Source organism: Brachyhypopomus gauderio, chromosome 6, assembly GCF_052324685.1.
Source record: "Brachyhypopomus gauderio isolate BG-103 chromosome 6, BGAUD_0.2, whole genome shotgun sequence".
In the NCBI taxonomy this organism is placed as follows: domain Eukaryota; kingdom Metazoa; phylum Chordata; class Actinopteri; order Gymnotiformes; family Hypopomidae; genus Brachyhypopomus; species Brachyhypopomus gauderio.
In genome coordinates, this window is record NC_135216.1 from 6,069,384 (window position 1) to 6,082,630 (window position 13,247).

Sequence of the window (13,247 nt, forward strand, 5' to 3'; positions counted from 1 at the left end):
TGAATTAAAAATAATGAAAGCGTTTAAAAACTACTCCTTTAATTTAACAAAATGCATGGCCCTATTTTCGTGGAGTGCAAATACTGTCCGTGCAAAATGGCTCAACGTGGCCCGTGGTTCCGTTTGGGCTTCACTACCGGTTCCGTGGGTGCACGCGAGACGGGGCGCGAGCGCTAGTGACACATCTACCTTTACACACTAGACGGGGCGCGAGCGCTAGTGACACATCCCTCCCTCCTCGCTGGTTCTGGTTGTGAAGCGGGCCAGCACGCGCAGGATTCGCGGAAGTAATCCGACGAAGCGGGTGGGGTTTGTGAGCGGAGCAGACACGGGAGCCTCGGGCTTTATTCTACGGCACCAGGCGCTCGGTTTGCCGGCCTGGGAGAGAAGACGGGACCCGAGCATCGATGTGGTGGCGCAGCAGCACCGCTCACATCCTCCTCCGACACGGAACCGAGCCCCCCGCAACAAAGAACCGTCCCGAATTATTGATCTTCACGAGATGTTTGCTGGAGATAGCCGAGGAGACGTGCAGGGCTTAAGATGGCTTTGCTCCGCATAGCCCAGTGATGTTTACCTTCAGCACGGATCGGTTCTAGGGCGAGGAAAACAAAAGGCCGAAGAGCGACGTCGTTGTGGACCGGACCGGACCGGAATAATGACTAACGCGCGAGATGCGTCTCCCGATTTCGTGTTGATGCGCTTTGTTTCCGCGGCGCAATACGACCGTTTGGATGATGAGAATTTGCTGTCGGGCGGCGGAGCAATTTCCGGATTTGGGAAAACGGTGTTGGGGCATCATCGACACAACATCGCCAACGGGTTCGAGTTCGATCAGGGCGACCCGACCGCAGGCCCGGACACGGCTGCGCTGAGCGGGTCGCAGCAGGACGGCGGCCCGGGGACGCCGGATGGAGCCGCGACGTCTCACGCGCCTCCGCCCCCCGAGTTCCCCGTGTTCCCGCACGGCGCGGCTAAAGGTTCGCGGGCGCAGCTCATGGTGTTCCAGAACCTCCTCCGGCCCGGAGACAGGGTTCTGGAATGCGGCCTGGAGCAGCCCGGCTTTCAGGTGCGCGAGTCCGACAAGCAGGACGTCGGTGGGGTCGGTTTGGCGCACGGCGCCGCCGGGGACGCTACGAACTACGGCGCCGATGCGCAGCAGAGACGCGCGATGCGGAGGTTCGCGTGGAATCCCGTCCTCAAACTTGGTACCGTGGAGGTGAACGAGGGTCAGGACGGGTTGTGTCAGAGGCATCGCCTAATCTCGGATACTCTGGAATGGCCACCTTTAGGGGACAAGACCCTTCACTTCGGCACAACTGACGCTCACAAGCCCTCGAGCGCTACGGACCCTCGCGTCCAGGACCCCGTCCTCACCTTGGCCAGGCGTCTCGGGGAGCTGGGACAGGGTTCTGATGTTTTACGGAAGGACGGGGACATCCCTCTCTGCTCCTGTCAGAGCGTGCTGACCTCCGCTGGAGCTCACCCCGGGGAGGACCCGAGCGAGACCAGCGACGCCCTGCTGGTGTTGGAGGGTTTGGGCACGGAGGAAGTCGGTGAGCTGAGCCCGGCCGTGTGCCAGGGAGATGGACTGAAGTGTGGCCCCGTCGCGCAGGCTTTCGGCCAGCAGGGCGGCGCCGGGAATTCCCTCGGCGGCCTGATGCGGCAGGTCCATCGTTTCACGGAGGAAGACTGCTGCAACCCCCGACCCGGCCTGGCCGCCTCCGAGCCCGGCGGCCCGGCCCCCAGACCCCTCGCCGACCCGTCCACGCACCCGCAGGACGCGCCAGGCGCCTCCGCCCCTCTCAGCCGCCCCCCGACGCCCAAGCACGTGGGCTCCCCCATGGCCCTGGCGGCCTGCGGTGGGCCGGACGCCCACAGGGCCGGGCGGGCGAAGTCCAGGAAGGGCTCGTTTAAAGTGTGTCTGAGCAAACTGTTTCGCACCAAGAGCAGCGGGAGCAGCAGCAGCGTGGGCCACGGGACGGACAAGCGGCCCTCCCTGACCTCGTCCACGTCGTCCGGTGGCAGTCTCCTGGACGTGTGGGGCTCCTCCAGCCTGGAGACCGACCCCGGCAGGTCAGACGGCTCCTCTGTTTGGTTCTTTGTGTTTTCTTTTCTTCTTTACCGTTTCCTGTCGATTGTTTATTTCTAAAGATGATGCCAGTGTGCACCTGTTACTGTGACCCGTTTGAGATCGGGGTTGTAGCGCGTAGTTAAACCGGGCCGCTCGGCGAGAGCTCGCTTCCTCAGACTGGTGGTTGTGTGTCACGGCTCTAATGGCCCACGCGGTGAGCTGGGGTCAGGGTTGAGCACCACGTCTCCTGGGGGGCCTTCGCGGTTGTTTTGGTACTCGGGCCCACCTGACTCCACCCGTCCCGTCACTGGCCGGGTTTGGTAGGTGTGTCCGACCAGAACATGGGAGAACATGACACATGGGAGACCCACTTCTTCCCTGTTCTCTCTCTCTGTCTTTTCAACTCATCATCATCATCATCATCATCACTTTTCTGTGTTTCTGCAGCCGGCCGCAGCACGCCAGACCTCAAAGTGCCTACTCCCCTGTCCCTTTCACTGGTAAGTTTATCCTGTTCACTTCTGTTCGTCCTGTTTATTCACATGTGATCGCGGGCTCAGGTACAGGTGTCGGCCTCTGTGTGAACAGCTGCCAAACGCTCGTGCGGTTACGCCTGCACCTTTTCGGGCCTTTCAGGTGTGTGTAACCGCACCTCCGGGCGCTTTGCTTAGCCTTAGTGTCACCTTCGGCAGGGGTGGGGCGACATTGTGAGGACTTCTCAGAGCCAGGTGGGAGGGCGTGGCCTCTTCGCAAGGGAGTGGCCTCCTCGCAGGGGCGGAGTCAGTTTTGTAGGTCAGAGGTATTTCACGGCGGGGACTGCAAGGACACTGAAAGGGCGTGATAGAAATGTTTTTTTTTCTTCAGAAACATTAGGTGAGAGTGAGAGGGGACGATCGTAACATGATCGTTTTAAAAATAGGCATCACTCTAGACCTGAAAACCGCATTTGTTAACGAGTCTACAAGATTAATGTGCAGGAACTGTGTTGTGAAACACATATTAATATCAGATTCACACTCGTTGCTTGGCGTGTCGACTCCCCCTTCTGTCCGACAGTGTTCAATCATCACGAAGTCCTTCAAAGCAGAGAGGCGGGTTAAGGAAGGGGGTTAACACGTTCACATGTGTGTCTCTCTCTCGGGTCTAGGTGAGACTGTGTCCCTGGTTGATGTGGATATTTCTCGCAGGGGGGCAAACTCTCTTCGCCCGCCTACTCCTCCTCCTCCTCCCAGGAGAAGCTTCAGCCTGCTGGGTACTTCTCTCCTCTTTCTCTTCCTCCTTCTCATCCTTCTCTCTCTCTCCTCTCCTTCTCTTCACCTCTCTCCACTCTTCTTCCCCTTCCTATTTCTCTTGCTCTCCCTCTTTCTCTTCTTCTCTGGCCTGGTTTCTCTTCCGCCTCTCATTTCCTCCCCTTGCTGTTTTTTTGATGGTGGCTCATGCGTTTTAACTGCTGGCCTGTTCAACATTTTCCACACGAATACGCTGGAAACTGCAGAGGTTTTGTCACCCACGAGCCCTCGTCCGTGTTTTTTATTTATTTATATATATTTTTTGCAACGTTGGCCAAGTGTGTTCGTGCACACCTTTTGACAAAAACATCAAAGGCCACGGAGTGGTGTTTTGTGTCTGTAGGTGTTGTGGGTTTCGCCCTTGTGCAGGCCAGAAGAGCATGTCGTGAGGTGTCAGTCAAACACGCTCTGTTGGGCTGCCGGCGGTGAACGAAGACCTGCGTAACTGCAGCGTTGCCGACCGCAGCCGGGCTGGTTGGGCTTCGTGATGCGTTTGGATAAAGTGTGTCGCTCTGTTCCGGGGGGGCCGCCCACGGACCGGTGAATCAGAGGGAGGAAACCAGAAGCCACTTTCACACTTCTGTTATTGTGCTTCCCTTCCCTTTGTTCCGCAGCTCTTCTCGATGTCTTTTTATTATTTTTTTTTTGCGAGGTACCTTGCGTGAACAGTCAGGTGGGGGTGGCGGGGACACACACACACACACACACACACACACACACACACACACACACAGGACGTTGTGCAAGTTCCTCAGATTAGCCCCTCTCGCTTCAGTGGAGACTGGCCCTTTGATGCAGCTTTGGGGTGTGTGTGTGTGTGTGTGTGTGTGTGTGTGTGTGTGTGTTATAAACAGCATTCAGTCAGGAGTGTTACGGCCTGTGCAGGACTGAGTCACACACGGGGAAAGATTCACGAGAATTTTCTCACATCACGAACACACGAACACACACGCACACACGCACGAGGAGCCACGTACACGCATATGTACCTTCACGAGGAGCCTTGACTCAGAACAGAGGGCAGGTTACTACTACATTTTTGTAACAACCCTGTTCTTGGAGCTACATTTGGGACTTCGGCGTGCGAGTCTGTCTTTGCTCCTCTGTGACCGGAGGTGCTGCCGTTTTAAAGGAAGCTTCGGAAATTCGTACCCCAAATATGTCCCCGCAGGCTCAGTTGGGTTGGACGCCCGATGTCCTGCTCGCTCGTGCGTCTTCTGTTTGGTTCCACGCGCGGAGTCCGCATGCGCCGTCAGCTCCCCGGCACCGGGCCCTGCGCCGTGTCTCCCCGCCGTGACACAGAACCTCGCGATCTGTGTGTTCTTTTGACTTTTCCTGCTCTGAATCCCCTGACCCATTTCATGTAGGCTTGAATAATTAGCCGACGAGGCATGTTGGACCGGTGGAGAAAGTCAAACCGGTGACACTTGTTAACCGGAACCCGTTAGCTAAACCGACGTCCGCGCGGGTCATGTGGGGGCAGGGATGGCCGAACCTTTGCCCTCCGTGGGGTTCTGGGAGGTGGGTTTGGGGAGAGGGCAGAGCCAGAGTGACTAATCGGGAGATTCGGGAAGATTCCCGATGGGCCGGCTCATGTCAATCTCTAGTTTGGGCCGAATGGGAGGGGGAAATAATTTTGGGCTGGATTTAGGCATGAAACTCCCGGGCTGAAAAAGTGTCCCACTCCGGGCCCGGGTAGGGGGATGAATCGTTGGTAGGGTACGTGGAGTGGTGCGGCAGCCTTGTGTCCACGACGTGAAGTCATGAGATGTTCGTCTCTCTGTTCACAGACGACTTCGGGGGACCTCCGCCCGCCGCGTCCCTGCAGTCTCTCCCGCTCCGCCCTCCTCCGCCCGCCCACTCCGCCATGCAACACAGTCTCAGCCTCAACGGTAACGTTCAGCTCGGAGCAGCTCTGCATTAGCGCGGGAAAATAACGCTGTGCTCCCTCAGGTTTCGGTGTCTAACAGCTGCCGATGTTTTCACTCACCTTTGCTGCAGATACCTTTCTGCGCGGTGTCCCGCGGCCTGGCCAGGTCCTGCCCGACGGCCAGTCGGCTGTGCAGGAACAGCGCCCCCTGCTGTGTCCGCTGAGCAGACCGGACGCCAGCAGCTTCGCTACAAGTCTCAGAGAGCTAGAGAAGGTGAGACTTTCCTTCCTCTCCCTCCCTCCCTCTCTCTCTCTCCCTTCATCCCTCCCTCTCTCTACCCTTCCCCCTCCCCTTCTCACTCTTCTTTTAATTTCTTGTTCTCTGTCTAAACTTCCCTTCTTGTGTCCGTAAAGGGGCTGGACGTCTGTGTTATTGGTACGATCTCACCGTGATCATTACTGAGTCCTTATCAGACATGAAACTGCTCTCTGTTACAGTCTGACTCTCTGCTGCCATGAAGCAGTCTTCCTCTTATCGTCTGCACTTCATTTACAAGTCTGTGTGTGTGTGTGTGTGTGTTTGCGCAGTGTGGCTGGTACTGGGGACCCATGAACTGGGAGGACGCTGAGATGAAGTTGAAGGGGAAACCCGACGGCTCGTTCCTGGTGCGAGACAGTTCAGACCCGCGATACATCCTCAGTCTCAGCTTCCGCTCACAGGGCATCACGCACCACACCCGCATGGAGCACTACAGAGGTAATACACACACACATACACACACACACACACATACATACACACACACCACACCCGCATGGAGCACTACAGAGGTAATACACGCAGACACACACACACACACACCCCCACTACAGATGTAATACACACACACACACACACACACACACACACACACACACACACACGCATGGAGCACTACAGAGGTAATACACACACACACATACACACACACTACAGAGGTAATACACACTCACACACATACACACACACTACAGAGGTAATACACACACACACACACACACACACTACATAGGTAATACACACACACACACACACGCTTGGAGCACTCCAGAAGTAATACATACACACACACACACACACACTACATAGGTAATACACACACACACACCCGCATGGAGCACTACAGAGGTAATACATACACACACACACACACACACACACTCCTTACAGAGGTAATATACACATACACCCCCACTACAAAGGTAATACACACACCCACTACAGAGGTAATACACACACACACCCCTTACAGAGGTAATATACACACACCCACTACAGAGGTAATACACACCACTAACACTCTCATACACACACACACACACACACACACACACACACACACACACACACACACACACACACACACACACACACCCACATCTGACCCCATTACGAGTTCTCTTGACTCACAGGTGCATTTTCTAAGTGTACAATCACAAAGCCCATCTGTTGGCATTCGTTAGACATCCTTCGTCTCATTTATCACTTTCATAGTTGACGCCTGTAAAATGCTGCTATACCGACAGCTGCGTCTAATAAAAACGCCAGGTGACCACCTCGGCCGGCCGGGAACCGTGAGGGTTCGCAGCAGCTTCTGCGGAGATTTGAGGGGGTCTCTCCCCTGCCGTGCGGTGCGACTCCAGGGGCCGGAGGCGTTCGCTAGTTAGAAAGGCCCTGTACGATAGTTACAATTCATCATCCCACCATGGCTGTCAGCAGTCAGATTAATCAATACAGACACATGAGTCAGTGCTCCTGGCAACCACACACGGCTATGCGCTCATCTTTTTCCCGAACAAGGCGGCGTGCGGCGGGATGACGCGGTCGTACAGGCCACGCCTGCCCCTGCCGATCGCTGTGGTGCCAGTCCTCTTATCTATTGACCTTTTCTGGGCTTCTTATCAATCCGTATCCTTCTGGGAGCCTGTGTGTCTGCGGCCGCTCCGTTCTTGTCACGATCGCCCCCTGTTGCCGTTAAATATCGTGTCGCTAAACCCTCCGCCGCCGTGGTCCTCCATCGTCTGCCGGATCCCTCGCTCGCTCGAGCGCACCGCTGCCTTGTTTGTCTATCATCGCGCCGAGCAGCCGATCGCGACGGCCCAGCAGGCAAACGTCTCTGCTCGATTGTTATTCCTGTTCTTCAGACTCATAATGGCCTACTTTACTGACATTGAAGCATATTCGCCCCTCGCGTTGAGGGGCGACAGACTCCGGATACAAAAGGCCCGTCTGAAAGCAACTCCAGACTTTTTGTTAGCTTCCTACTGCAAGGCTCGCCTAAACGATTCTCGCCCTTATTTCTTCGTTTATGCACCTCCCCAAACCTCTCATTTAGACCCCTTTGTCTTTTCTGTTATGTTGTCTTTCTTTTTCTGTCTTTTTATCCATCTTTCTTTCTCTTTTTCTGTCTCTTTTACGGTTTTTCTTTCCCTGTCTTCGTCAACACCCACCCAGCACCTCACCTCAAACCACACGCGCAGCTGCTGTAGAGCCAGAAGACTGGGATGTGTGTGCTTGTGTTTTGAACGTGGTTCTGTCTCACACTATATTCACTTCACAGAGGGTTTCAACAGTGCTCGAATACTGGGTGATTACCTGGAATTAGCTTGAACTCAAAGTACCGGCGCTGTTGGTTAAATAAGACGAGAAGTTTCTTCCCCACACCCGTGTCGGCACCTGGGTTGATGGTTTGAAAAAGCGGAACTGTGCTGTTTCTGCTGTGAATGTTTCCTGTTTTCTTTGAGCTGTTAGAATCAGAAACAACTCTCATCCCTTCATTTTCAGTCTCTGTTAGGACTTTTGTTTTGTTTTTTAGTTTCTCATTAAAAAAAATCCTTAGATTGAAAAATTGAATTTTAGTTTAATTATAGTTCTGGACATGGAGACAAACATGTGACATTGTAGATTCCTGTTTTGTATTTTTTTTATTTCTTTCTTTTTTTTTGATGAGCTAGTGATTAAGTGTGAGTTGCTAGTGATCTCCAGATGATGGGGTTTGTCTGTTTGGTCCTGTGATGCAGTTAGCACATAGCTCCAGGGTGTTGGGAGTGCGAGGGCTCTGTGAACAGGTTCACTCTCTGACACTGCACGCATGTTCCTAAACACTCAAACAGAAGCATGATCACCCTCCACTGAAGACTGACTAGATGCCTCTTGGAGCTTGACCGGCTTTTGCTGTTTGCCTCAGCCTTTAATAGGGAACACGAGTTTGGGTTTTAATGGGGAAGGTGGATTTATACCAGGGAGATGGCTCCCACCATCCGCCCACAGACGTAATGGACTCGAAGGTTCTGAAAGCTGTTTTCCGACTGCTCAGCGAGGACATGATCCTCTTTTGTTTATTTGTTTTTTTTATTTCCCACCAGACATAGTAGAGTTTTCAGAATCGATCGATTCTGAAATCGAGCGACTTTCAGAACCTGTACTGAGGAAAGAGAGAAGTCACTGAAAGCCGTGCGACGTCATCTTCCACCGCATTTAGCACGCGGGTGACCCGTCAGACTGGGACCGGGACTCGTTTATGTGTATGACATCAGCGGGCGTGTCTTGGAGCACAGTCACTTTCCGTAAGGACACGTCAGGTGCTTGGAAGACCCATTTTGAAATGGCTTCTGATGGCTGACCGTGTCTGTGAGGTGTGTATTTACCACACAGCCCCCATGGCCAGCCGCCCGACTCTCCGGGGGGGTTTATCGCACGTGTGAGGGAGCGCTAGCTGCTCACAGCATAGTTTGTCAGTTCTATTGCTTTCCAGCCAGTGGGGGTTGATCGTTGCTAGGAGTCAGACCAGGACCTGCACAACAGAACATAGATTTCTTAGCCATTTGTTAACCAGTTTGTTCCACATCAATGTCTTGTGTAGTTCTTGCTGTGAGTTTGAAGGTTTTACTGCAGTTCTGTTTTGACTTTTCTTCAAAGCTGGCACAGTATTTTATCTTCAAACCTGCATTCAGATTGTGGGGCTTTCATGTTTGCCTTGTCCAGTTTTAGTCAAACCATCTCTCTTTTTGTATAGTTTTGATGTCTAGACACACAGAAATCTTTTTCATGAAGCTGTTAATTCAAAGGGAAAAGTAGACAGGCATTCGGTTCTGCAGAACCTGAGCAGTGTTTGCAGATGTTACTGTGAAGAAGGGGGAGGTTACAGGCCTCAAACATCCTGTTAACGTCTACTGCTGTATGCAGCTTTCAACAGGGAGCCTTGATTCTCTTAGAAATTGATAATAACGTCGACATACACACTCGTCCTTCCTCCTTTTGCTGTCTCCAGCGAGTAAAAGCCATCGTTTTTGAGTGCAGGTGCTATCCGGTCTCGCGCGTGGACTGCGTTCGGACCACCTGTGGACCGTGTGGCCTGCGTGTGTGTAATGCGAAACTGTTCCCACAGGTACGTTTAGTCTGTGGTGTCACCCCAAGTTCGAGGATCGCTGCCATTCCGTGGTGGAGTTCATCGAGAGGGCAATCATGCACTCAAAGAACGGCAGGTTCCTGTATTTCCTGCGCTCTCGTGTTCCTGGTGAGTTGTGCTTTTATTTATTTACAAATCAAATTCTTACTGGACGAAACTGTCTAGAAGGAGCTGGGGGAGCCCTCTTGGGTTGCCAGATGAAGACGGAGTAAGGCGATATGTGGTAATGAAGAACGAGAGGTGGAAACCTCCTCATATTTCTTCTTCTGAAGAAATATGAGACATCTGAGACTCGTCTGCAGTCCTGCTGTTCAGTTAAAGGCATAATGGTGAATTGTATTTGCAGGTTATGTAAATGAAGTGCCTCATTTTTAAAGGTTACCACTAAATCAGGACCACGCATCAGTAAATAGGATCATTGTGAAGTCCTTGAAAGCAGAAATCATTCAGAAGCCAATCCAATTTGTGGGTGGAAGCACGTTCAGCTTTCAGGCTGGAGGTCTTCTAGACCAACTCTTTAAGTGCAGGGTTTAAGAAGAAGATGAGAGGGGAAAGGAAGTCTGTAATAAGTCTTTAACAAAAGGAGATAGCTAAAGTAATAGGTGTGCTGCTTGTCAGGTCTGTTGAACTGACATAAATGATATATGTCTCAACGTCTCTCTCTCTCTCTCTCTCTCCCCTTCCCTCTTTCTCTCTTGGCCCTCTCCCCCTTTCTCTCTCCATCTTTCCCCCTCTCTCTGTCTCTCTTGCCCACTCTCTCCCTCCTTCCCTCTCTCTCTCTCTCTCTCCCTCCCCCCTCCCTCACCCCCCAGGCCTGCCCCCAACCCCTGTTCAGCTCCTCTACCCAGTCTCTCGGTTCAGTAGTGTCAAGTCCCTGCAACATCTCTGCCGCTTCTGCATCCGACAGCTGGTCCGTGTGGACCACATCCAGGAGCTCCCCCTCCCCACGTACGGATCACACGCACCCCCACGTTTAGGGCCCGCAACTAGGGGTTATGTAAAATGAAGCTCAATCAATAATCTGCTTAGCAGTATTTCTGCTAATGTAGGCTTTTTTCTTCTCTCTTTTAGACCACTGATATTGTATTTGCGAAAATTTTATTTCTACGATCCTGAGGAGGAGAAGTACTTGTCAATCAGAGAGTTGGGGCGGGACAGTGGCGCCACACAGGACGCAGAGCCCCAGACGTAGCATTAAAGAGAACGCTGGATAAAAAAGTAAGTGATGGATATGTTTCGCCCTCTGGTGGTCACTTAGAGATTAACCAAAAGCTAATAGGTTAATCCTGCTTATAGTCAGTTTAGACATTTTTTTGTAATCAACAAAATTAAAGGCATCATTGTACATTTATTTATTATAACTTTAAAGGTAGCATCTAATATACCTTTAAGGTAATGGTAGGTGTTGTATATTGGCTTCAAAAAGCAATTTTGAAAAATTTTACGAAAAAGACTAGGAGTTTCTAAAATACCAGTGTCTAATATTTCTCCTTTTTTAAACTAACCTCTATTTTCTTTATAGGTCTTTATTTTTGTGGATGGCTACTGTGGTTAGGGCTGGACACTGGATTCAGCTTAAATGTGACAGACAGACAACTGACAACTACTGATGGACTCTAATAAATCCTCCCTGGGGCATTTACACTGCACAGCTTGGTTTCAGACGATGATCCTTCCTCCTCTGTGGAGGTGACGGGGACGTGGAGACCAGCTTGACTTTGGCCCAGCACTGCGTGAATATTCATAAGTGAGCCCGAAACAGTAGACTGGACACGCAACCAGAGAGGGGAAGGGCGTGGCAAGAGGGGGTGGCCTTCAGATGCTGGAGCCTCTTGTCTTTTTGATCATTTCTCTGTCTCAGTAATCCCTGCCCCATTTTGGCAGGGTAATGGGAGGTTAATATGTATGCCTGAAGGTTTGATTCCTTCAGACGGGGATCTATCTCAACCGTCTGATGAGATATGAGATTCCCCTTGCTTGTGTTATCTTACGGTCAGTAAAAGGGTAAGGTGTGTGTGTGTGTGTGTGTGTGTGTGTGTGTGTGTGTGTGTGTGTGTGTGTGTGTGTGTGTGTGTGTGTTTGTACATAGTGTATGTATGGCTTATTTGGGGCTGCTTGGAGATGTTATATTCTTTTGCAGAGTTCACGTCTCTATTAAAAATCCTCTCTGCTAAAGGATCTTATCTGTGCTGAAGCCACAGTGGTTTCTGTGGGTAGCAGGACTGTTCTCACCCAATGCATCTCAGACACAACAGAAAAAAATAAAAACAAGTTGGTGGCAAAAAAAAAATGACTTCAGTGTATTTTTGGCCTTTCTGTCTCTCCCGATTTACTGGTGCGCATGTGATTTCAACACGCAAGTCTCCCATGAGTTAAACATACGTTAAAACTACAGAAAACCTGCCCAGACATATCAGAACAAGACTGCGGATGCCGTGCGCGAGGACGGAGTAGGCGGGGCCTCTGTTTGACGGAGCGCACGTGGCCGCGGTTCTGGATCCAGACACTGGAGCACGTGTCGCTGCTGCCTGATCACGACCTGCAGGCGTTCACACGTCCGCAGCAGTATTAGCGGTGTGTCTGGGGTCCAGGTTAAAGCTAGGCCAGCAGTGGGAGTTGAGACAGGTCTGTGTTTGGAGAAGAGAAGACCTGCTGTCCTACTCGCACTATGCCAAAACGCAAACGGATCATGTAATTTGAGACACATTTGCTAAAATGTACAAAAAGCTGTCTTTTTGAGCAGTTATTTTTAGCTTTGCCGGAGTGTTTTTATAATGCCCACTTCGTGCACATGTACCTGATTTAAATTACTCTAGACACTGAGTAAAACGGTCTATACGAGGAGGAATTAAATATGTCTTATTTTATATATCTTCCAACATCTTTGATAGCAGCCTGTCCTATATCATTTATGTTATCATCAAAAATATCACCATTTTGAGAAACGTAAACATCATCCAGATTGATGTAGGTTTAGAGAAACTGATGTTTTGTTCGTACTGTTCTTGTACTGTACACTTGCCAAATCCGTTAGAAACAGTTTGACAGCAGTGAGGCCCTAAAGTAACTGAACATGGTCCATCGTAGAAGTGTTGGCGTGAAGCTGGTGCAATAATAAGCTACGAGATGCTTCCACCAAATATTAGTTTTTTGTTTGCTGTATGTTTTTTAAACGCTTTATCGGGTTCTTACATTTTTGGCATAGAGAGTGTTCTAAATAGCCTACTGCATACTGCACTCAGTATATACTGAATACTGCATACTGATCCTCGTAGTAGTATGCAGTACAGTTTCCAGTATGCGACAAAAGCAAAGCATACTACGGGGTCACGTGAACGTAGCGTTGCATGATGGGATGCAGTACACCACCAAGATAGCTCTGTTAGCGTACTGGAGTATTTTGTGGTAGTAGTATGTCATTCGGGGATGTTTCACGTACTGGAAAAATTCTTTTTATTCACATACTGCATACTGGATACTGATCTGGGGCCCAAGCAGCACACCAGTAGGCTATTTCGAACACAGCCATAGTTTCTGTGCTTCACACAGGGCAGTACACACACTGG

At 51.2% G+C, this 13,247-nt stretch overlaps 1 protein-coding gene across 2 annotated transcripts; it reads left to right on the plus strand.

Moving 5' to 3' along the window:
* Positions 1 to 112: 112 nt before the first annotated feature.
* Positions 113 to 11,954, plus strand: LOC143516580 (suppressor of cytokine signaling 7-like). 2 transcript variants are annotated; one of them, XM_077008277.1, is made up of 10 exons: positions 113 to 2,076; positions 2,522 to 2,574; positions 3,222 to 3,326; positions 5,154 to 5,255; positions 5,365 to 5,507; positions 5,822 to 5,990; positions 9,661 to 9,789; positions 10,494 to 10,629; positions 10,753 to 10,899; positions 11,204 to 11,954. In XM_077008277.1, the coding sequence occupies exons 1-9, from the start codon at positions 659 to 661 to the stop codon at positions 10,871 to 10,873; spliced, it is 2,376 nt and encodes a 791-aa protein (XP_076864392.1). In that variant the 5' UTR covers positions 113 to 658; the 3' UTR covers positions 10,874 to 10,899; positions 11,204 to 11,954. The 2 variants fall into 2 exon arrangements, with proteins under 2 accessions (XP_076864392.1, XP_076864393.1); XM_077008278.1 differs by lacking the exon at positions 3,222 to 3,326 and having other exon boundaries at positions 114 to 2,076.
* The last annotated feature ends 1,293 nt before the right edge of the window (positions 11,955 to 13,247 follow it).

Bases quoted from the DNA above. Each gene is read 5' to 3' on its own strand.
- LOC143516580 (XM_077008277.1), top strand. From the start codon at position 659: ATGACTAACGCGCGAGATGCGTCTCCCGATTTCGTGTTGATGCGCTTT. The intron at 5,256-5,364 runs GTAACGTTCAGC...CCTTTGCTGCAG, and splicing joins ACACAGTCTCAGCCTCAACG to ATACCTTTCTGCGCGGTGTC. The intron at 5,991-9,660 runs GTAATACACACA...CTGTTCCCACAG, and splicing joins CCGCATGGAGCACTACAGAG to GTACGTTTAGTCTGTGGTGT.